This window comes from Symsagittifera roscoffensis, chromosome 9 (genome assembly GCF_963678635.1).
Source record: "Symsagittifera roscoffensis chromosome 9, txSymRosc1.1, whole genome shotgun sequence".
Classification (NCBI taxonomy): domain Eukaryota; kingdom Metazoa; phylum Xenacoelomorpha; order Acoela; family Convolutidae; genus Symsagittifera; species Symsagittifera roscoffensis.
The window spans coordinates 52,050,037-52,074,247 of NC_087070.1; the positions used below are offsets into that span (position 1 = coordinate 52,050,037).

Here is a 24,211-nt window from a genome sequence, read left to right on the forward strand (position 1 = left end):
TTCCCCACAAGCAGTAAATCTAATTATGATGAAAATTTGTAACTTAAAATTCCCCCATAACTAGCAGTAAATTTCCAAATTCTATGCAGTAAATTAATAAAATGCAAATGCAGTACTAACCTTTTGATATTCTCATTCATTCGCACAGAAATTCTATCCACACTCGCACAGCTCGCCCACGAAGAATTGTTTAAAATAATGAATTTCAGTTTCAAGTTTTCACACTCAACAACTCTAAACATATAATAACATGTTTCAAACCTTCCTTTAACCCGGTTGGAAAGGAATCATATACTAAACAAAACTAACCAACGCAGCTTACTAAATACCACAAATCATAGAATAACAGCATGACTAAGAAAAGGAAACCAACGGTACCCAAACCGGATTAACCCAGTTTAAAACTGGATAATTTATTCTTTTGAAGACTATTATAAAGTCTAAGAAAGAAATAATAAAACACAAAAAAGTCGAAAGACAAACCCATACCACGAACAATTTGCTTTTTGGAAAAAGGACATAACCAACAAGACATAAGAAAAACCACAACAAACCCAACATAAAACGTTGTCACATAACAGGACCCCTCATAAAAACCGCATGAAATCATACTCCCACTCCTGGCCTAACCCACCAGGAAGAACGTCCTGAGCATGCTCTATAGCCGGCCTAACCCACCGCGCTACATCCACGCTTTGTGACCACACCTCTATTTTTAATAAGAGCTACTCAAGGGTGAGTAACTCTTCAAAATAACCGAACTAAAACAAAAAGCTTTTGTGAAAACAACTAACTAAAATCATAATTAAAAAATATTAAACTAATAAATGTTTTATAAAATGTAAATTACATTATGCAATACATAGATCAGAATATAACACCAAGGACGAACATCTAAAGACAAAACGACCCCACTACACTCGAGAGAGAATGGCCAACCACAATCGATATGCCACTCACAATCACAACTCAAAGGATTTAGAGTACGACTTGACTTCGCAGAAAAGGACTTCATTGAACTAGACCAATGACCACCTCGATGTTCAAGTATACGTACAGATCCGAGTAACCAGGCATCCCCTCCACGCACAATCTCCACGCCATTCCCAAACTAGATCAGACACAAAAGAAGTTCTCCACGCAGAACAGAAAAACCTGACATAGCCAACCATTCTGAAATCAGATTTGAGTTGTTGCAAAGACTTAGTCGTTGTCACTAGAAGACACAACGTCTTATGTCTCTAACTCCAGCTTCCTGGAACTTCTTTAACAAAGAGGAAACGGAAGAAAATGATGTTCGCCAAAAACCAACGTCCATCATCCATCCTTCGAATCGCAGAAGAACTATTCTAAAAAAACTCTGTAAAACCCGGATGGGTGGAACCTGATCTAAACTACATTTTATGATTGGATAAATTAGATATTTTACCAATGTAAAGTATTTAATATTAACCAATCATGATCCATCTAACTAACAACCCACTTATTTGTAAGTGCTGAAATTACTTGTAATTTCAGCACCAGAGAGATTTGAATTTAACTTAGAAATTAGTTGGACTCTCCCGAGCACTTCAGTAGCCGCAATAAACCAGTATACCCTAGATCTATTGAGCCTAGCAGAGACTAGTTAAACAACCTGAGACTAGATAGTATAAGAGTAAGATTAGGATCGGTATTAGACTAAGAAGTTGCACGAATCTATCCGGCCGAAAATAAGATAGCGTGACGAGCAGACGGTGTACCCTATCCGAAATTACTCTATGAGTTATACACTCCAGTCCTAACTCAGTAGTTTCGCTACATTTACTTATTATTACACGGATTTTAGTCAGTGATAGCCTGGCGAATGGCGAATGATACCTTTTTTTACTGTTATAACGAAACCCCTTAGAGATAGGATCGAATAAAACAACTAGTACGGCAAAGTCCTGAACCTTCAAACTACACTTTAACTAGTCTAGGTTCGCCTGGGATAAAAAAATGATGCAATTTTCAAAAAAAAAACTAATGAACACAATTTTTTAAAAATTTATCCTCAAAACACAATGTCGAGTATGATGAACTTTTGAAAGCTGAACACTCAATCTCCAATATAAAATGCCCAATTAAAAATAATCAGACAAAAACATTTTATTCGTAATTTCTGTAATACAAACAGGTATTGTCGTACTTAAAGCATAAACTATTATCCGATATCATTCTCACACCATAAACTTTTTGGTACGGTGTGAGAAATAACCTTGCACAAGCTTTTAGCGTGAACAGAAGATACATTAATGGACCAAAGAAAAAGAATAGGCTTCAACAATCTCTGAGTCGGATTAACACTCATCTTACGATAAGCGTACAAAAGAAAAACTGGAGCTGCAGCTAAATTTAAATATCCCAAATTGATGATTTTTATTCCCTTGCTACTTCAAGAAAAATACCTTATTAAGTTTCAAAAAAATGTCATAGCGCAAAACAAATTGACCCGCATAAAAAACAGTAGTATAAGAATTCATCATGTCAGCAAGTTACATTATTCTGCAAGTTACATGATTCTGCAAGTTACATGATCTGATAAGTCAAAATATCGATGCTTCTAGATATGTAAGTGCGCGTTATTGTGCAAAACTAAGGGGAAAACTAACCTGATTAGATTTTAAATTGAAGTTCAATTTTCAGGAGAGTTTTAAAATTCAAATCAGTTAGTGGTTGAAAGGAACTAATAAATTTAATTTATTTTAAAAAATTCTATTTTTAAAATAAGTCTCACATAAACGCTGTTTTAGAGATCAGAAGAAACTACTTGCAACTCAAAAAGCTCGAACCAAACAAACTTGGTCAAACTTTGATTTGACGGTCAGTCTAAAACAATGCTGTAAGCAAGTGTATCAGAAAAAAAACGGTTGAAAACGGTCAAATAGGCAGCCCTTTATGTTTACATGTAAATCATATTTAGCGTGAACAGAAGATAGATAAGCTGGAGCAGCAGCTAATTTAAGTACCCCAAAATAAAATTTTTAATCCCTCGCTGCTTAAAGAAAAAAAGAACGTTTTAAACTTTTAGAAATGTCTGTGCAAAAACTTAATTGACCCGGAGAAAAAAGAGTAGTATAGGAGGTTAATCTTGAAAGGTATTTTAAGCAATCTATAATTTATCTGATTTTGAAAGTTTGTTGTTTATTTTTTTCATCCAAAGTTTTCAAATAAAGTTACTTTGGTTTAGTCAAATCATATTGCGTAAATTTGAGGTCCAAATATAACTCACAGCTTTTAGTTGTTTCAGTAAGGATGGTTCGAAAAAGTAATAGCACTAAATTTATTGTTATGACAAGAACTCTGTCAACAGAAGTCACGCCAATGTTTTTGTTCCGACTTTCGATACGAAAGTAACGGAATATTTGTGCTCGGGGTGGGGTTTTTTTTTCTTCAGACAAATTTCGACTTTTTAACTAGCCATTTTTGACGGATTTTTTTTTTCATTCGAAAGCTATTGTTGTCTTGAGCTCAAATTTGAAAAGATATTTTACCTGTGATCATTTTTCGTAAAGTAATGGGGGTTTAAAGATTGCCATTTTGGCCAATTTGGGACAATTAACGCGCGATATATTTCGCGCTATTAACGCGTAAGCGGAGAGTTAATCCGTGTTAGAAATCGTTCCAAATTGGTTGAAAATAGCTTATTTGCCATAATTGATTTGTTACAAGGAGCTAAATCTATCTTTTTGTACTTTATATGGCGTGTGGGGGGATGATTTTTATTTAAAAAATTTCAAATTTTAGAAATTTTTTTTCATTTTATTTTATTAATTTTAATTTTTTGGTGTTATTACTGCTCCATAAAACCTTAAAAGGCAGTCGGAACATTCAGGGCTTCGCCCTGATACGAGCAGTCTTGTTCGCTTTTGTTGCCGCTCAGTGACCGAATCCCAATCCTTTCAACGCTGATTAAGACCATCATCTATTACAAACTTTGTGTATGTTGCAATTCCCTATCTTGTAACACAATGTTTTTGTTGTATCGCAAATTTTGCGAAGCCTCGTTTTGTTTCTGTGTAACTATCCGAATTAACCGAAGAGAAATCCAATTTTTGTTAAAGCGCTCCAATTGTTTTTTTTTTGAAATTTTTATCATTTATTTTAAAGTGAACTTAAATCCGTATTTTTGAGGGCAGTCGGAATAGTCCGGATTTGGCACTGGTACGAGCAGTTTTGTTGAAATTACGCCTCCAATAGCAGTATCAAGTAAAAAGTGCTAAGAAGTGCTGTAGTTTGAGTGTAATATGGATTGTTAGGGGTCATTTGACGAGCCACTCTTATTCCAATTACTTGAGCTCAACAGATATTAAAGTAATTGGTTGCGATCAAATATTTGGTGCTGTTGAATTGACCAGTTACAAAAATGGGAGTCAGACGCTCATTAATTTGTTCAGCAAATTGGGCGAACTGGTATTTTTGAACCTCCAAATGATTACAAAATTGACAAAACTCAGAACCATAATTTTTTCCGTCCGGTATCAAAAACAAACTTCATCCAACTTCTTCTTGGCTGTTATTTCTTGAGCTCAATTGAAAAATTAAGGAACATTATATCTGCAAAGTCTTTTTCCCTGAGCTGACGCTCCCTCGAGGGCTGATATCTCTACATATTTATTTATAGATCTTAACATAAGGCAGTCTATTTTTTATTGGGCCATGAGAAGTTTTTGAACTCATGTATCGACCCTGCTTCGTTTATTGTTATGTTTCGATCATAATCGACTTATGCATTGACCTTAGTAGAACAAAAGTTTTGGTCGGCTAAGATAGCTTGGGTGGACAACGGACAATTAGTCCAACCATAGGATCTAATCAGTGTTCGACCCAACTCTGTTTCAACTTATATTAATAATTTTAGTCAAATCGATTTGCGCAGTTTCGAGGACAAAACATATCTTTATGCTTTTAGGTGTTTCAGCATGGATGGAAAAACATTTTGTTATGAGAACAGTTTTGTTTTCGTCTCAACAGGGATCAACCCAAACGTTGTCATCTTAAGAGCAGCTCGGTCAAATAAACCCAATGTTTTCCAACGCTTTTTATGAACATAATCTATTAAAACAATGAAAGGTTGTATTAGTTTTTTTTTTTGAAATTGAATTTTATATGAAACGTTTTCTTCCTAAATTTTGAAACAAATTTTTTAACATTTTTCTTTTTCTGTTCACTATCTTTTAAAGCAAGTTTTTTTTTGTGTTGTAAGTGTTGGAAAGCTCCGTCCCACTCTACGTTTGACTCTGAATCGCAAAAACTTTCAACAAAATAAGTCGCTATTGGCTACACTTAAGTAGTTTTGGTAATCAGAGGTTTTACCCGTCCCAAAATGTTTTAAACAAAGACTTAATTGAAAACAAAGTTTTGTCAGATCTACTGCGAGAACAAGTGTTTTGCAACCAGTGAACTAGATTTCTTCGCATAGGACTTACCCCTTGAGAGCTTATTAGTGAAAAATTACTGCCCAGCACATATTTTACGCTTTTTCTGCAAATTGATTCGCTTGCTATCCATTTGCGAGTGACATCTAACCTGCTCCCATGGTTAATATTACAATATTTGAATTCACAACGAAAAGAAGAACGTAGCTAAAAAATGAAAAAAGTGTCAAAATAAAATGATTTTTCGCACATTTTTTTTCGCACATTTTTTGACAAACGATTTTTCGAAGAAAAACACTTGGAAGGTTTTTTAATTGATGAAACTGTTGGCATTATCATGGCATTGATGGGGATCCGCTCCCTCAGAAAATGATACCATCGCAACCCGGTGGGTCTCTCCTGTTATAATATTTTAGGACATCTCATTTGGACTATTATTGGGCGCCTATATACACTAATTTGAATGAAGGAGCATTACAAACGTTCAATTTCTCACGCAATTTAAAGCTTATTCATGGTGAAATAAAGCTGGAATAAACATTTGGAACCTAAGAACCGTAACAAAACAAGAGAATATCTATTACGCAGTAGCGAGGCTGAGCTTAGCACCACTTGCGATACAAAAATGAATGATTATGATTTAAAAAAAAAAGAAAAGACAATTTTAAAAAACTTCAAAAAGTTGTTTTTTTTTCTAAAAAAAGTTCCGAATATCGCAAAAAAGGAAAAAAAATCCTAAATACAATTAACTGTAACGCTAGAAACATTGACATGATCTTTTCTGCGGGATCTAAGCCCATAAAATTAAGCAGCCACACATGTCTAAAAAAGTCAAAATTTTCATTTTCCACAAAAAACAGGTCCCGACTGGCATTGAGTTTCCGTGATTTTTGTCTCAAGTATGGGTGATACCACTGCGCCAACTGAACAGAACATTTTTTGAACTTGAGCTTTAAAAACAACTTCCAAAAACTTTTAACTAATAACATGAAAGAAAATTTAAAAAAATCGGCAATATTCAAGTAAGAAAAAGCTAAAAATTTGAACGTGCGACAATTTCCTGTTAAAAAAAGCAGATCTTGGCCGGATTCGAGTCATCGATCTTTGTCTTTATGAGAAGGTGCATTAGCTTTTTGCCACACGCGTATTAACGTCTGACTTTTGATTCCATATGAATCAAAGGTAAAATGTTTAAATTGATTCTTTCAAACTAATTTTTAGCCCTAAGAAAAATTCAATATTCTTATTTGATAAGCTTGCTAATCACGAGCGTAATTAGCTTCACCAAAAGATTTTATAAACAAACCTGCCACTCGAAAACAGCGAGTACAATTTTGAACAATTTTGCCAAAATTAAAAAATCTAAAATTTCATTACAATATTTTGTTTTGAAAAGTATCAGAGAAGTTGATTTTAAGCTTATGAACATCGATTGTCGAATTTGAGTCTATTTCAATTCAAAAAATTTACTCAATCACAGAAATTTACTCAATCTAATAGAAAAACAAAGTATATAATCCGACAGAACTAAGGCCGACACCAAATAAACTGAAAACAATCCGAAACTGTTTCGATTTAGAATCACATGACTTCCATGGACCACTTAAAATCAATTACTATCTTTAAATAAAAAAGTAGTTCATGTAGGATGTAGGTGGTACATTAAAAGGAAGAAACTTAAAAATCGTAAATTTTTAAATTGACCAATGGCATGTACGAAATAATGAAGAATTGCTGGCGCTATCTTTCTCAAGATTGGACCAAAGCGGAGGAGTTTGTGGAGCAGTTGCAATGGAGGCTGCACGTCCAATGATAAAAAGGAAGATGAACTTTTTACTGTTGCAACACCATAGCTACATGAATATGGAGGCCATTGTGCGACAGCAACAATTAGAGAGGCCACAGAAAAATCTCCGCTTTGACATGGAAATTTGAAAAACCAGATTTCTTACTGACGACCGAAAAGTATAAATTTTAAATTTCGAATGCTAGAAATGAAAAAAAAAAAAGTTTTTCTTTGTTGACTGAAAAAATCGATTTAGTAGAAAATATTAGCCGACGATCAATTTTATTCTTTTGATAGTGTCTTAAGTTTTTTTCTGTTATTGTCTTTAGTGTCTTGTGTTCGATGTTTCCGATAAATAGATTTTCAATACTTAGTTACTTATTTTGTTACAAAATTTGAACAATTATGTTTTGTTACATTTGTAATTTTCTCTTCATGAATTGGTGTATCATGAATTGATGAGTTTCTCTACATGGGAGTCAGCCGCTCATTAATTGGTTCAGTAAATTGGGCGAACTGGTAATTTTGAACCTCCAAATGATTACAAAAATCGACCAAAAATGGAGATTTAAAGATAATTTTTTCCGTCCGGCATCAAAAAAAACTTTAATCGAACTTGTTCTTGGCTGTTAGTTCTCGAGCTCAGTTGAAAAATTAAGGAGCATTATATCTGCAAAGTCTTTTTCCCTGAGCTGACGCTCCCTCCGGGGCTGATCTCTCTACATATTTATTTATACATATAAATATAAGGCAGTCTAATTTTTGCTGAGCCATGGGAAGTTTTTGAACTCATGTCATGTATCGACCCTGGTTCGTTTTTTGTTATGTTTCGATCATAATCGACTTATGTATTGACCTCAGTAGAACAAAACTTTTGGTCGGCTGAGATAGCTTGGGTGGACAACGGACAATTAGTCGAACCATAAGATCTAATCAGTGTTCGACCAACTTTGTTTCAGCTTATATTAATGATTTTTGTCAAATCGATTTGCGTAGTTTCGACGAAAAATTATATCTTTATGCTTTAAGTGTTTCAGCCTGGATGGAAAAGTTTTTGTTACGAGAACAGTTTTGTTTCATCTGAAAAGCTGCTCTGTCAAATAATCCCAATGTTTTCCAACGCTTTTTATGAACAATCTATTAAAACCATAAAAATTTGTATTAGTTGTTTTTTTTTGTGAAATTAATTTGTTATGAAACTTTTTCTATGTAATTTTTGAATTTTTTTTCTAAGGTTTCTTTTTCTGTTCACTATACTTTAAAGCAATGTTTTGTTGTATCTCAAGTGTTGGAAAGCTCCGTCCCACTCTACGTTTGACGTTGAATCGCGAAAACTTTCAACAAAATAAGTTGCTATTGGCTACATTTAAGTAGTTTTGGTAATCAGAGATTTTACCCGTCGCAAAAAGTTTTAAACAGAAGACTTACTCGAAACCACAATTTTTTAAGATTTACTGCGAGAACATGTGTTTTGCAACCAGTGTCCTAGATTCCTTCGCTTAGGACTTACCCCTTGAGAGCTTATTAGTGAAAAATTACTGCCCAGCACATATTTTACGATTTCTTCAATTTAAGTAACAAAATACCAAAATTTTGAATAAATTTGGTGCTGCGGCACTTAAGCCGACAAAAAGCAAGCAGAAAACAGAAATCCGGCGAATATTTTTTGACGCGCGACATTTTCCCGTTTATAAAAAAGCAGATCTTGGCCGGATTCGAGTGATCGACCTTTGTCTTCATAGGCAGGTGCGTTAGCTTTCTGCTACACGCGTATTAACGTCTGACTTTTGATTTCATATGAATTAAAGGTAAAATGATTGAATTGATTCTATTAAACTAAATTTTAGCCGGAAGAAAAATTCCATATTCCTATTTGATAACGCTTGCTAATCACAAGCGTAATTATCTTCACCAAAAAAGATTTGATAAACAAAGCATGCCACTCGAAAACAGCGAGTACAATTTTGAACAAATCTGCCTCCGTAAAATTTTTTTTTAAATCTTAAATTTCATTACAATATTTAGTTTTGAAAAATATCAGAGAAGTTGATTTAAAGCTTATGAACATCGATTGTCGAATTTGAATCTATTTCAATTCAAAAGATTTACTCAATCTAAGAGAAAACAGACTTGCATGGACCACTTAAAATCAATTACGATCTTTCAATAAAAAAGTAGTACATGTAAGATATAGGTGGCACATTAAAAGGAAGGTACTTAGAAATCGTGAATTATTAAATTGACCATTCTGTGAACGAAGTGTTTAGGGTAAAAAATCTAGTAGCCGGTTGCAATACCCTTACTTATCGCAAGGGTAATAACATAAACATTTAAAAGATCAAACAGCAAAATTATTTACATTGAAAGAGTGATATGATCGTTAATTATGTAACAACATTAGCACTGATAAAGTTTTAAAACTATCTGCAAAACTTACCCTCTGAAGTAAAATAGACTAGTTCAACTAATATTGAAGTTTAAGTAAGTATATTACCAGCACCGATATTTATAGAAGATACAGAAACTATTAAACCATAAAATAAGTTTATGGTTGTGTACTAACAAGGTTTTCCTAACAAGAACGTTTTCGTTCTTTTGAATGTGTGAAGTTATTAATCTATGGTATCAATTGGCTCCTTTAATAATTCCTCATTTATTAACGTAAGTGCTACTCAAATGACAGCAACAGGATCCAAATTTGAAAATTACTACCGCTAGAAACATAGAAAACTTACAAACATGTTTCAAAACTCAGTCAAGAGAGGGGCGGGGACTTGACGAAAGAGCCTTCTATTTCATCTTGACAATTCAAGGCGCGTATGCTACGTTTCATAGCAGCAGATTTATTTTAAATTTTTCAACAATCAGTCCTCTTTTTTGCTAACAACGGACTTTACATCTGCGAATGGTTCCCACGTGCTGTCCCGGTAGATCTCCGATTTGAAGTACTTGATTGTTGTCTCAAGTCCTTTCTTGACTGGCACCTGACAATATAAGTAAACCGTGAAGATAATTTAAGGAATATTTGAAAAATTGGTTAGAAGTTGTAAGCAGGGCTGATAGGGCGAATTGAAATCTTACTACATCGGGTTTTATTTGAATCTTTAAGAAAACGGAGCATTAAAATAATGATAATTCAGTCTAATTTTCCCAAAATTGATTTTAGAAAAAAAAACATTCGCATACACAAGCAAAAATATGACCGATAACGCTACAGGGAAAAACTGAATGAGCAAAACTTTGAGTCTACAAAATTTCTTAAGTGACGCACGCCAATTATGAGTCTACATAATTGCTAAGTGACGCAAGCCAATTATGACGCAATAGCAGTACCAGTCAATTTGAAGAAAAAAAGAAATTTACCAACTAACATGCCTCACTTTATAAAGGGGACGCATTTTATCTAGTATACGAAAAATTTCATTTAAAACATCCGACACTGACCAGGTTCGAACCCTCTTATTTCGTTGCTGGTCTCCTTCCCTACCTCTACGCTACAGATCCATGATACCTTGAAACTAAAGTGCTATTTGTAATATAATAGTCTGTGTTAATATCCTTAGCACTGACTGTACTTAATAGCTGGATCAAAACGAACACTTTCAATATGAACACATTTTGTCACCACAATTTCAGCGCAACAATATTTGCGGCTTAGGTTAAAAAAAGAGTTCATACTATTACACAAGCTATACTTGTTTAACTACAGGCAAATAGCGAATTCGAACACTGGTAAAAGGCACGTCAGATAAAGTTCCTGTAGAAAGCGCAACGAAAACAACGATAAGCAAAAAATGTATGAACATAAAACAAACGAAATATTCTGTAAACGCATACAAAACAGTAAAACGTAGATTTAGTCAAAAAAAATTAATTTAGACAAAATCCAATATTTGACATCAGTTCTCTAAACAATTCAAAAATTGTCATCAGTTCCCATAGAAACATTGACTGACCTCAGACGGTTCTCAAGTTTGAAAATAGTGCAAAACAACGGCTTTTTTTCAAACAACGGCAAGTTTGAAAAAAAAACAAATGACACCCGGCTTTTGGGAAAGAATTAAGCGACTACGGGATTCAAACCGCGAACCTCAGGATTATGGATCATTCGTCTTCCTGGCTGTGTCCACTGATCGAGCTGTCACACAGTTTAGCAATAATTTTATAGAAAACAGCAGGCTCCCTTACGAAGCGGATACAAGATATGACCGCAAAAGAAAATTACGAAAAAGTTAAGAAACTATTTCAAACGAAACGTTTGTTGAATAACAAGGATAGCCGTATTCATAAGCAAATACAAATAAAAAATCTACAAATTAATCAGTTCTACAAATTAGTGTCGTTTCTTGTGCGTGGTATGACGCAAAAACTGTACACAAACGTAGAAAAATAGTAAACTAGCGTAACCGCCAAGTGTTAGCTTCGAAAAAAACAAAAAAATCAAACTTTTTAAATTTGATTTTTTTTTGCACAATATTTTTTAAAATTCTTTTAGAAAACTTTTTTGGCCAGGTAACTGAAAAATGAAACTTCCAAAACTAGTTTTTGTATAGAATAAAAATTTTTTTAGCCTAAATGAACAATTTAACATGTTATGACACTTTATTTGCTCCAAATTAGACGAAAAGTCAAAAACTTCAAACCGTTTTTTTTTACACAGGGAAAATTTGTTGGAAACCTTTTAAGGTCGTTCGAATAACGACTGAAAGGGCTTCAATATGATATAACTCCCACTCAGTCCAATAAATATTTAACGTACCTGATTTTGCTGTGGAAAAAAATACCCGAATACAAAGTTCGTCCGCATTTTCAATAGTCGGAACAAAAACTGAACTTTTTCATTCTGCTGGGATTTTTCGCTTATATAAAAATTGTCAGGGAAACTCAGTCATTCACGCATTTTCCATCAATTTCCAGTTAGCTATTGGAGAGCGTAATTGTCTTTCATTAAGCAAATAGAGTTTGAAAAAATCACAATACAATTTTTGCTAAAAATCCTTTCAAAATTACAACTTCTCGCACCATTTGCATTTTTGCTAAATAAAATCGGATCTTGAAGTTAAACACTCGCAAGAGTAAAAAGCTTTTGTTACAAAATACAAAAAAAGAACGACTTTCAAATTTAAAAAAAATAATAATAAAATCGCACCTTGGATTACAAATTTTTTTTTCGATTAAAATGAAACAAGTGGTAGAAAAATGGATCAATAAGTTAAGTTTTTATTCCAGTTTGAAAGATTACAAACTAAAACTACAATAGGTCTCACATATTTTTTCAAGCCACTCGCACTTTTGTCAAGCCATATTTTTTCACGCCACTCAAACTTTTGGAAAGAGCGTAAGCTGCCTTCCAATTCGCAAATTGTTGAACAGAAATTAAAAGTTAAACTCAAAAAAAAATTGAGCGTGACACACTTTCAATAAGTGAAAACACAATTTCAATAAGTGAAATATCACTTAGTTTATTAGCACTTAAAATAAATATAAATGTACTCAAATTCCAAAAATGAAAGTTCTCACAAAAATGTGGTAAATAAGCCAATAAGGATGAAGTCGGACACCATGTGGCCCATAAAAAGTTCGACAAAGGACAAACCGCCGAGACGAAATGAAATGACTCGACTCAAAAAGCCACATGAAATTGAACGTTTTGGAAAAAGTGAAGGAAAAACTAAGCACACGTATATTGAAAAAGTGTTGATCGAAAAACAGAAAATTTTACCATTCAAACAAATTGACATAAATCGAAAAACGGCTTTGTAAAGATTATATCAGAAATAAATTCCAAATTTACAGTTTACTTACGATTGGTTTCCAGCCTAACTCTCTCATTGCTTTCGAAATGTTCGGTTTCCGTTTCTGCGGGTCATCTACTACTTTCGGCATGTACTTGATTTCACTAGGCGAATCTGCAGCAAAAAAGTATCATCAATGAGAAGTTATATTTATAGATAATATAGATACTGCAGAGCTTTAATGCAGTGAACTAAAAAATACGTTACCTGTCATTTCCTTGATGATTTTGGCGAAGTTTCCAATCGAATACTCGTCAGGGTTTCCCTGAAATCCATGACTAATGTAAAAAATAAAAGCGGAAAAACGATTAAAGGAAAAAAATCAAGAAGCGGAATCACCTAAAATCCAGAATTTCGATCACTATAATTTAAAATCATAAGTCACTTCGTTGCTAGCAATAAAATGGTTCCACAACAACTCGCAACAAAAGACAACCCGTATAAATGGACAAATCGTAAGCTTTAAAGAGATGGTACACCTCGATAAGCTTAAAAATTAGTCTGAAACGCAGTATTGACAGGTAGCGACCGCTTCCATTTATTAAAATCTGCACGCAGACTTTTGCTGCATGTTGCATTTTTAATTGTGATAGTTCCTGCCACTTCAAAAAATGGGAAAAAACTACGTCCTAGGTACAAAAATTTCGCAGTATTTGCTACCCCAAAGAAACCTTGTAGAGGGTCGAGCGTAGTATCATATTAAATCCCTATTAGTCGTTATTCCGATTCCAAAATAAAATTTAAAAAAATTATCTGTATCGAGAAACTCGCCTGGTTTCATATTTAAGCCATTTTGGTCGTAACTCGATTATAAAAAAAACTGTCTGGGGTGTCGAGAAACACTGGTCAAATTTAGTCTATAAAAATTTTTAAAAAATAACCAAAAAAATTTGCATGTAGTTCTTAAGCAGGGGCACTAGAACGGTTCGCCGTGATGAGCAGTTCAGCTCGTATGTTGTACCTTTCCCTCGTGGATGAATTGTCTTAATCTTAGTCTAAAAAAAACTGGTTTTTCAGACTAAAATAGACAGAGGCTGATGTGACAAGAATTTGATTAGATGCTGGCCTCCAAAAAACCTCTACCTCCAAAGTTAAATTTACACGATTTTTAGTTTTGAAAAATTACAACTGATTCGAGCATTATTCCACCTAGTTCAATCGCCTTTCCTAGAAACACATAAAAAATTTTTAAAAATTTCTATTTATAAATTTTGTCTTAGTTTTTATCTTTCTTCTGTAAATCAGTGTGGTCGGAACATTCTGTACAACTTGTACAGGGACCAGCTATCCATGTTAGTTTTTATCACGGGCAGTGAAAGGATCTGACAACTTACGAGATTGACAGGGGTGGTGACATTGCTATCCATCAATTTCACCAAACCAGCTACCAAGTCACTAAAAACACAATTTACTTACATTTATTATCCTTGTATGACTCAAAATTAAATCACAATGAAATTTTAGAATGCTCACGTATGAATGAAAGTATAGTGCTGATTTAAACTATCCGTACAAAATGAATAAAACTTGAATTTTCAAACACGTTTTTCTCAAATTGGGTTAACATAAGACAAAAAGTGAAGAGAACAAAAGTTGCTTAGAATTTCATCAGAATTAATATGGGGCAATTTTTTCTCCCAAATTCTCAACCAAAATTTTACCCCAAAAATGGGTCACTTTGGCTTTTTTCAATTTATCAAGAATTACGCTTTGTTAATTGATGAGGAATGTATATCACAATCAGCCCAACAAAGTTCTCGCAGCCCGTAAAATTTAAAAAATGCTTGGTGGTTTTGGGCACAAATATGAGCAGAGAACGGTTCGCGATCAAGAGCGGAGCAGCTCTTATGCTGAGCATTTTTAGCAAGGAAAAATGGTTCGAAGCTGATGTTTCTTTTAGAATGTTCTGGACCCGACACAAAATATGCTCACTGTTATTAACGGATTTCTATCGAATTCCAACTATTATTATCTGCCCTCCTTGAAACAAAGTAATTTATACATATACGATGTTGGAGTCCATCGAAAGCAGTGGAAATAATGACCATCTTGGTTTTCGCATGAAATGAAACTATTTCATACCTTGGTGAATAAGTTCAGCAATTTCAGTTTTTCACATGATATTATGTGAAATGAAATTTATGAAAACGCCGAGTTTCCACAAATGTAGTTAAATAAACGGAAGTTGAAATAATTCACACTTTTCTCATTGAAATGAGATCTCAAAAGAAAAGGAAAAACAAAAATAAATAGAAAGTCTCACCTGACATATTGGAAAGAGCGAGTGATTGCACCATCTCCATAAATGGTAAGTGGCTCCCCCTTTAGTGATTGGACAATCAGATTGCTCACCACTCGACCATCGTTTATATGCATGCGCGGGCCGAACGTATTGAAAATTCGGGCGACTCGGATGTTCACATAGTTCTTAAACAAAATTTCATGAAGGTGCTTCAGAATTAATCACTTCATTGTTGATTGACAATTTTCCTCAAACCACAAGAATATCCCAATTGTATTTAGGCATGATGCTCAACAATAATATGTGGAATAAAGTTTAGACGGGATTTAGAAATTGTTTATAAGAATGGTAAACACAAGTCGCGAGGAGGTTTCGAATCCACAAAAGTTGGTAGTGTGAATGCAGTGCACGTAGTCTAACCACATCCCAAACTAAACAATCTCCTATTTAAAGCTAATTTCTATGAACAGTCTATCATTTCATTTGATAACTTCAGTCATTCATTTCTACTAACTTCTACTGAGAGAATACAGCGAAAATTATGAGAAAAAACTAGATTCTACAGATCAGCGTCTCCCAAAAATGAAGATTGGGTAAGTTATCAGGACATTTTGTTCGAAACTCTTTCAGAAAAATCCGCCAAAGACATGAATCAACAAAACCATTTTGAGAGAAATTGTTGTGCATGCTTTGGTGGCTTTGTAAAAAGAGACGAATCTTGTATTTTAAAAATTGAAACTTATCGTTACTGGATGGATATTCTGCTGCTAACTTATGTAGAAATGAGCCAACATTGTGCATACTTCAGCAGCCGAATAAAAAATCACGAGACAGTTTGGTATTATTCAAATGAATCTAATTAACCCAAGTTAGAGCTATTGCGAAACGTTGTTCCGGTTTGCAGAATATGATATCTTAATATTGTGCATACCCCGACAACTATTGACAAAGCTCACGAAATGAACAATTTTCTGGGGTCAGAAACCTTTTCGCCCAGTAAGTTTGCAGTTTTAGCAGTTAATGGTTTTTCAATCTGTAAGTCTTTTTCAATAGTTACACAAACAATTTCGTTTTCGTGGAAGCAACTATTGAACAACAGAATTTTGAAGAAAAAACATTGGAAAAACAGACCTTTGAAATGTTAATTGCATATTTTATAAATAAACAACAGGATCTCTGTAATTTAAATCCTATGAGCTTTTAATGATTCTTTGTGAGAAAAAAACCAATGCAGACCATTTACTTCAACATGGAGTTACGTCAAAAATTGTATAATTTGGTTTAAAAAAACAATACGTATACTGTTTCTAAGCTTATACTGGTCAGTTTTTTTTTCATTTTTTATCCTATTTTTTGGGAAGTTTTGGGATGCCAAAATTCGTTAGTACCAAATTAAATTTCCAGCTTTTAATTATAGGAAAAACTTTTCAAAGTTTCAGCTTTAACAGAGACAACGAAGCCCAAAAAAACTATCTATCTTTTAATGATGGAAAAATTGAGCATATCTGCAACATAAAACACATTGAGCTAGTATTAGAAATTTTACAGACAGCAAATATAGCCAACAGACAGTTTTAAAAGAGTCAATGAATTCAAGTACACAAAAAATATTGAAATACTTTGTGAAAAAATCTTAAACTTTCGATTTTTTAAGAAAAATTTGATGGCCCTAGATCAATAGGTAAAAACTTTATTTTGCAGGAAAATCTGATAATTAAATTCCATTTTCGCAATAAGAAGTCGATCACGTTTTGCGTGACCTTTACACTTTCGCTGTTCAGTAGTGGAGTTTGTCTTCCTTTTGTTTAAAGAAAAGAACTGAACTTGAGAAGAAATCAAAACTGAATCCGCGAAAAATAAAACTCCCTCCTGAACTTTCAAAAATCCAAAACGGAAACTTTCAAAATTAACAAACAAAAATAAAAAATACGATGAAAAAATATTTACTTCAGAAACTTTTCCTAACAAGGTCAGCATTTACTGATGTATTTTAAATTCATCCGAAAGCCGATATAAATTTGAAATGCATCCGAAAAACACTCAATGAAGTTGAAAAAGGACCAACTCTAGCAGCAAAACTTTTTTAAACCTTTTTCCCGTTTTTCAATTTGATTCAAGTTTCAAAATCAGCAAACACAAAATCATGATATTGACAAGGATAGCCGGTTGCTGTTAAAATAGCACAGAATGTTCGCAGGTTTAGCAAAAAAAAACACATCAAAAAAATTCTTCGGAACATTCTTATCGTAAAATTTTCCGAGAGAGAAGCAAGGTGTGGAACTTCACATTTAGCTGTCTTAACGAATTGTCAAGAGCTTCCTAAAACACGTCCAGATTTGCTCTTCGCTCTATAAATCCTATAATTCAAACAACTTTTTCTGTGATTTTTCCTTTGGACTTGCAATTACAGCTGAATTGGCTTGGATATCATGTAAAAATTTTATTTCAAATTTCTTCATGGGTTTGCACGAATATTTTGCTAAAGAAAACATACATAAATCTAAACCTAACCAACAGATCATTGGAAAAAAAGTCTGTGAACGCAAGGAAACCAGAAAAAAGACTTGTTTTTTGAAAATAATTCAATTTCAAATATCAGAGTTAAATCATAGGGTCTTGAATCTCTTCGAAATTCAAGAAAAATTAATGATAGACTTTTTTGATCAAATATAAATAATTTGAGAACACTTGATCAACAGGTTCATCTGAAAATTAAAATTCATTTTCGAAATAAGAAGGATAGTTGAGTTTGCCGCTTTCTTTATGACAAATAAACTGAACTTGGAAAGAAATCAAAAGTCAAACCTCGAAAAAACAAATTTGAACGTGAACAAATTTTAAGACTTTTCCTGAAAAAAAATCATCAGGACCTAAATAAATATCTTCACTACGTTCACCGACCTTTCAAAAGATCCTTCCCAGTCAGAATAGAAAACAATGTAATATAATATAACAGACAAAAAAATTGAGACTTGAAGCTCATTTCTACAGTTGCTGAACAGTTAAAAAATTTGAATAAGTTTTCAAGATTTAATTTTCTGAAATTGTGAATAAAGCACTGTGGATGAAACAGCAGTAGACAAGAATCTGACAAGCAACACAAAACAAGACCAGGAAGAAAGGTGTAAGAATAACAAAAGACCAAAAAAACTCTTTTTCTTAGAAATAAAACTGCATAATGCTTCAACACAGAGTTCCCATTTGTACATGTTCGGATCTTTTTGCCGACTTAAAATTGTTTGAATAACGTTCTTGTCAGATAGATAAAAGTTGTTTAAAACCGTTTTTAACAGCTGGGAATATTCCGTGATCCAAGATCCCAACTATTGAACATAGACGACAGACAGTTGGAAAAGAGTCAGTGAACTTAAGGAAACCGAAAAAAAACTGACTGGCTTTTTAAAACTTCAACTATCGAATTTCAAAGAAAAAATTAGATCCCTCAAAGCTCTTTGAATTTCTAAAACAATTAATAATTTTGAATATTTTTTGGATAAAATTAAGCGAATTTGAGAAAACTGGAAGAATAGATAAATCGCTTAATCCGCTGGAAAACCTGAAATTTATAATCCACTTTTGAAACTAGAAGTTGATCAGGTTTTTGTTGACCTTTACACTTCAGCTGGTCGACGGCGGAGTTTTCTTTCCTTTTAACAAAGGAAATAAATCTGAACTTGAAAACAAATCAACTTTCCTGAAAACGAAAAAAAAATCATCATGACCTATAAGAGCCTTCATTACTTTCATCGAGCCTTGTAAAAAACATGTAAAAAATATGAACTCATCATTCATTGTTAACTGAAGTCTTTATTAATGTAGCATCTACTTTAATGTAAGCCGACGATTCACAACAGGCGACAATTAAACGACTTGTGATACCAAATTCTGCCTTCTCACAAAAACTTACTTGTGTTTCCCCTGTGTTCAATTTATACATGTATGTATTTGTGTACTGACCCTGCTGTTGTATGCGTAACAGAGTGTCTCTCCCGCCCTTTTGCCTTCGTCATAACAGGATCTGGGTCCCATGGAATTCACATTGCCCCAGTAAGTCTCCGACTGGGGGTGCTGAAGTGGATCTGAACAAGTTTTGACACTCACAAATCACATTATTATTCTAATAACGACCATTGTTGCAAAAATACGGAGAGCCGCTGTTGTACTCTAAATTACGACTTCCATGTTTTTTAAATTGTTTTTGTGGGTTAGGTGATGTTTTGTGGCTAATACGGAATTTATCGGGCAGAACAATCGCCATCAGAATTGAATGTAGGACGTTTCGCCACTCACATATTTCGCCGTAGATTCTTAACGACGGACGTTGTGTGTGAGATGATAGGAGCAAAAATCAAGAGGAGCGAAAGGTGCGTTAACCATCAGAATTGAATGAGATGCGGATAACTTCTTACTCTAGTATGCAGAGGAGAAATCATGCGACACTCTTCAACGAATCAAGTGAACAATCTCCCCCCTAAATCAAATGGGGACCGGCCTATTAGCATGTGTATCGATTAGCATTGCCCATGTAAAAAAATGTAGTTTAAAGATTCGCTTTTTCACATTTTGTTTACTCAAATTTGAAATATTGAACAGCGTGCACTCAGCCGAACTTTGTAATTGAGCGAAAGTGAAATTTCGGCTCCCCAACAAAACATGTGCCTGTCGAAATTATTTAAAAGTTAAGGCTAATTTGTTTTTTGTCTGAAAGCGCAACCTGTTAAAGCAATTAGCGAACGCTAATAGGCACAGGGGTGTTCAGTTATCGATATAGATTATATTGCAGTTTCAAAATAGATTATCGATATTTTTGAGCTGACAAAATAAATAATCTAAATAATCTTTGGAATATTTCGAACAAAAAAAGATTATTGTTGAAAATTTTATTTTTCAAACCAAATCGGATACAACTTTAATATCCCAGAGTTGCTTGTTTACAAAAAGGAACAATTGCGCTTCAAGGTTGACAGGCTCGAGTTTTTTACGGTAGTCGTCAAAAATCATTTTTGCTCGACTAAACAAGTAAATAGGCCCACATTCATTGGCTACGAATCCCAAGACAATAATCGAGGCAACAAGTCACAATTATTGTTAGTCAACAATAGATTATTGTAATGTTTAGCTCCAAAAAATAGATTATCGATATATATTTATTGACAATAATCTTGTATACAATAATCTTTTGAACACCCCTGAATAGGCACACATACAAATCGCTACACCCCCAAAACCAAATGGGGGGTGTCGAAACTAGCATGTGTGCCTATTATTATTCGCTAATTGCTTTGACAGATTGTGCTTTCAGACAAAAAAAAACAAATTAGCCATAAGTTTTAAATAATTTCGACAGCCACAGGTTTTGCTGGGGAGCTGAAATTTCACATTCGCTCAATTAAGAATTCGGCTAAGTGCACGATGTTCACTATTGCTATTTTGAGTGAACAAAACTTGAACTTTACATGGGCATGCTCATAGACACACATGCTACTAGGCCGATCCCCAAATCATATTAGGGAGGTGGTCGTTCACTTGGTCAAAAGTAATATGTTTCAGCCACTCAGATTTGAGCATAGTACATGCAGGACTTGATGCTTGAATTTATCATTGAATTTTAGAGTGGGAGATTGTCCACTTTTATTCAGGGGGAGATTGTTCACATGTACGATGTACCCCCTACAAATCGTCCATTCGGGTCAAACGAGGGTGATCGCTCGACTAGCATAAAAGGGTAAGAGCTCGACTAGCATTTTGTGCTCCGTCCAAACCGAATTTCGGATCTACTTAACAATCCCCCCCCCCCATTGTACCTACTATATAATCTCTCCCCCCCCCTATTGTACCTACTAAAGAATCCCCCCCCCCTTTCTTGAAAGGGGGGGGGGGAGATTGTTAAGTAGATCCCGGATTTCTTTTTGGTGCTAACGGTCTGAACATGTCAAGTTAGGGTCCCAACGGTCTCCTCAACCAATTATATTTTGACCACACGCGGTCTGAACATTAAATCACAAGGACCTTCCGAGCGGGAAAGTTGAACAAAGTCGAACATTTTCCGGTAACATTCAACGAGTCGGTATTACTATGATAGAATGGTCCCTCGAAAAAACAACTATGATAGACGGGTCCCGCATGCATTTCGCATGTTATAATTTAGAAAACAATTTGTGTAAAAACTTTATCCTGTAATTTTACAAGGGAGTGGGAAACTGGAAAAGAGAAAGAGTCCATTCTATTTAAACAAATCTGCAGGTGGGGGGGGGGAATGAGAAAGATTGTGAAAACTTGTTCACCTGTTCACGCTGACACGTTTTAATGCCTTTTAAAACATGAAAAATCATTTTATATTTTCGTATAAAAAACTTCTGCTCCCGGGCGGGCTCGAACCGCCGACATCCGCATCGCTCATACTGTCTATAAGTACGGCGCTCTAACCGACTGAGCTACGGGAGCCTGACTTCGTCAAGAGATTGGTAAACAAAATCCAAGCCAAATTGGTTCTCTCGCTACGTTAATGTTGAATTTGAAAGCAATACACAGCACAGGACAATATAACTACAGGCTGACTTAAATTATTAGAACACAAGGCTCTTTTCCCTTTTTCCCCCCCACCTCACGCCAGTTTCAACTTATTAGTGTAACGAGTGGTTTTACGAGGTTGAGTATGAAGACCAAACAAATATGTTTGTCGTGGCCTTATTAGTCTGTATGTAAATTTTAATAACAATCGGACAATGTGGTCAACAAATTTACATGTAAAAATTTGCAGGTGGGGGGGGGGGGGGGGGGAGGAAAAAGAGCCGGACACAATTGCAAACTTGATTCATATGACGTAACTTTTCGGTTGGTTTATACTTCGGCTGGGGTACACTCGTTGCAGCTTATAACATGAAAAGTCATTTTAAATAGATTTCCGTATAAAGAATTTCAGAAAAACCAAAGGTAGGAAACTGGAAAAGAGCTCGAAAGTCCCCCCCCCCCCAAAAAAGGTTCATTTGGTGAATTACCACAGCCAAAATTTATCTTCTTGAATTCTGATTGGTTGAAATTTGAGCCAACGAATTTATGGATTGATTGTTTACTGTTCAACCAGCATAAACTCAAGCTGCAGGATAGTGACCGCCGCAGCCGCGCCAACATGTTGCGAGCTTGCCACCAAAGAGTAGGACTCTATACGAAATTTACAGCCAGTTATCGCCGCAAAGCGGCGACGCGCGCGTAGCGCGCCCACCGGCGACCTTAAACCGAGACTCGGATAATTTAGTCTTTTGACAATTGACAAGATTTGGAACTTATGCGACTGCTTTTTTATTTTGGAACCTATGGGACTGATTTTTTATTTTGGAACCTATGAATACGCACCGGTTCATTTATACAGTGCTGATTTAAATTATCCGGACAAAACGAACATAACTTGAATTTTCAAACGCGTTTTTCTCAAATTGGGTTAAGATTAGACAAAAAGCGAAGAGAACAAAGTTACTTAGAATTTAACCAGAATTAATACGGTGCCATTTTGTCTCCGAAATTCTCAACAAAAATTTTACCCCAAAAATGGGTAATTTTAGTTTTTTTTCAATTAATCAAAAAATACCCTGAAACCACTTTTTTAATGGATAAGAAAATTATAGCACAAGAAGCCTCTTACACAGCCCAACAAAGTTTAACAAGGGTTAAATCTCCAAAAATTTGCACAAATTATTTAAAATTTATTTTAAACAGAGATTCTGCGTTTTATATAGTAAAAATCACATTTATTGACTATCGAGTGAAAATTTTTTCTCTTTTACTGTTTTTGAAGATTTAACCCTTGTTAAAATTTGTTGAGCTGCGTAAGAAAAAACTCAATGGCCCATTTTTGGGGTAAAATTTTTGTTGAGAATTTCGGAGAAAAAATTGCGCCATATTAATTCTGATGAAATTCTAAGCAACTTTTGTTCTCTTCACTTTTTGTCTTATGTTAACCCAATTTGAGAAAAACGTGTTTGAAAATTCAAGTTTTGTTCGTTTTATCCGGATAATTTAAATCAGCACTGTAGCTCCTTTGGGTCTTATGCGTTAAGCGGCCCAAAAACCAAAATTGAAGCAAAATGAAAACTAAAACTGAAACTGATCCTGATTGGCTATTATTAGCCAATCAAATTCGAGCAACTAGGTCAGCCATTTCGATTGATACTGAGAATTTCAAACAGACAGATAGTAATTGTATGTTGATTACGTGTTTTCAATTTGAAAGAAAATTTCTGACTATTTTCCTAATTTTGGGCCGTTTAACGCATAAGACCCGCTCCTTTTAGTCAATCAAACGGTTGGGTATGGAAAACAAGGGTTCTCAAAAACTAATGGAAATTAATTTTAACAACATGAATTATACCCAAGGCTTCCGCAAAAATAATGGTAGGGGCCCATTATGGCCGTAAATAATGGAGGGAAAGGACAAAAAGTAAGGCCATTATGTATGGAACTGCCTTCGATTATGGCCATAATTTAGGGATGACGTAACCCCATTATGTAAAACAAATAGTGAGCGGTGGAATCCCTCATACGCGAAGGACCGAATGCGCGAAAATAAAAATCAGCCTATCAGATTTCAGTAATCTAAAATTTGGAAAGAAATTAAACATTTCCAGGGACTGAATATTGATATTGGCCGAATTTAACAACGACAGAAATATGCAATATTTTCAATAAAGAGCTTTGGGATAATAATCTGGCTTCAAAAATTTCGTAAGATTGAAAAATTTGTTTTGAGTTTTCATTCAAAATTATGGAACGAAAAAAACCCCATTATATGGCCACATGTTTTGCGCAACCCCTGATTAATACCATTAATGGAAAACAAAAAAAATCCATTATTGAACAATGGAAATTAACGAAGTTTAGTCATTGGCTGGGAAGATTGTAGAACTTCTCGTTTTTTCGTCCCAACAAACCACCCCGAGCACAAATATTCCGTTACTTTCGTTACGAGTCGGAACAATAAATCAACAGTTACGCA

The 24,211-nt window shown here is 34.4% G+C and overlaps 1 protein-coding gene and 1 non-coding gene across 3 annotated transcripts in view; both read right to left on the reverse strand.

The window, feature by feature from the left end:
• Positions 1-9,399: 9,399 nt before the first annotated feature.
• Positions 9,400-24,211, reverse strand: part of LOC134854006 (UDP-glucuronic acid decarboxylase 1-like) — a 54,782-nt gene continuing 39,970 nt past the window's right edge. For both annotated transcript variants that reach the window (XM_063870067.1, XM_063870066.1), the window contains exons 8-13: positions 19,180-19,301; positions 15,244-15,407; positions 14,315-14,375; positions 13,188-13,245; positions 12,991-13,094; positions 9,400-10,169 (exon numbers count right to left, since the gene is read on the reverse strand). In XM_063870067.1, the coding sequence (XP_063726137.1) occupies positions 10,050-10,169; positions 12,991-13,094; positions 13,188-13,245; positions 14,315-14,375; positions 15,244-15,407; positions 19,180-19,301 (629 nt within the window). In that variant the 3' untranslated portion in view covers positions 9,400-10,049. The remainder of the gene's footprint in view (positions 10,170-12,990; positions 13,095-13,187; positions 13,246-14,314; positions 14,376-15,243; positions 15,408-19,179; positions 19,302-24,211) is intronic.
• Trnai-uau (transfer RNA isoleucine (anticodon UAU)) lies at positions 21,580-21,666 on the reverse strand. Its single transcript is given in 2 exon segments — positions 21,580-21,615; positions 21,629-21,666. It is a non-coding gene; the product is annotated as a tRNA-Ile (tRNA).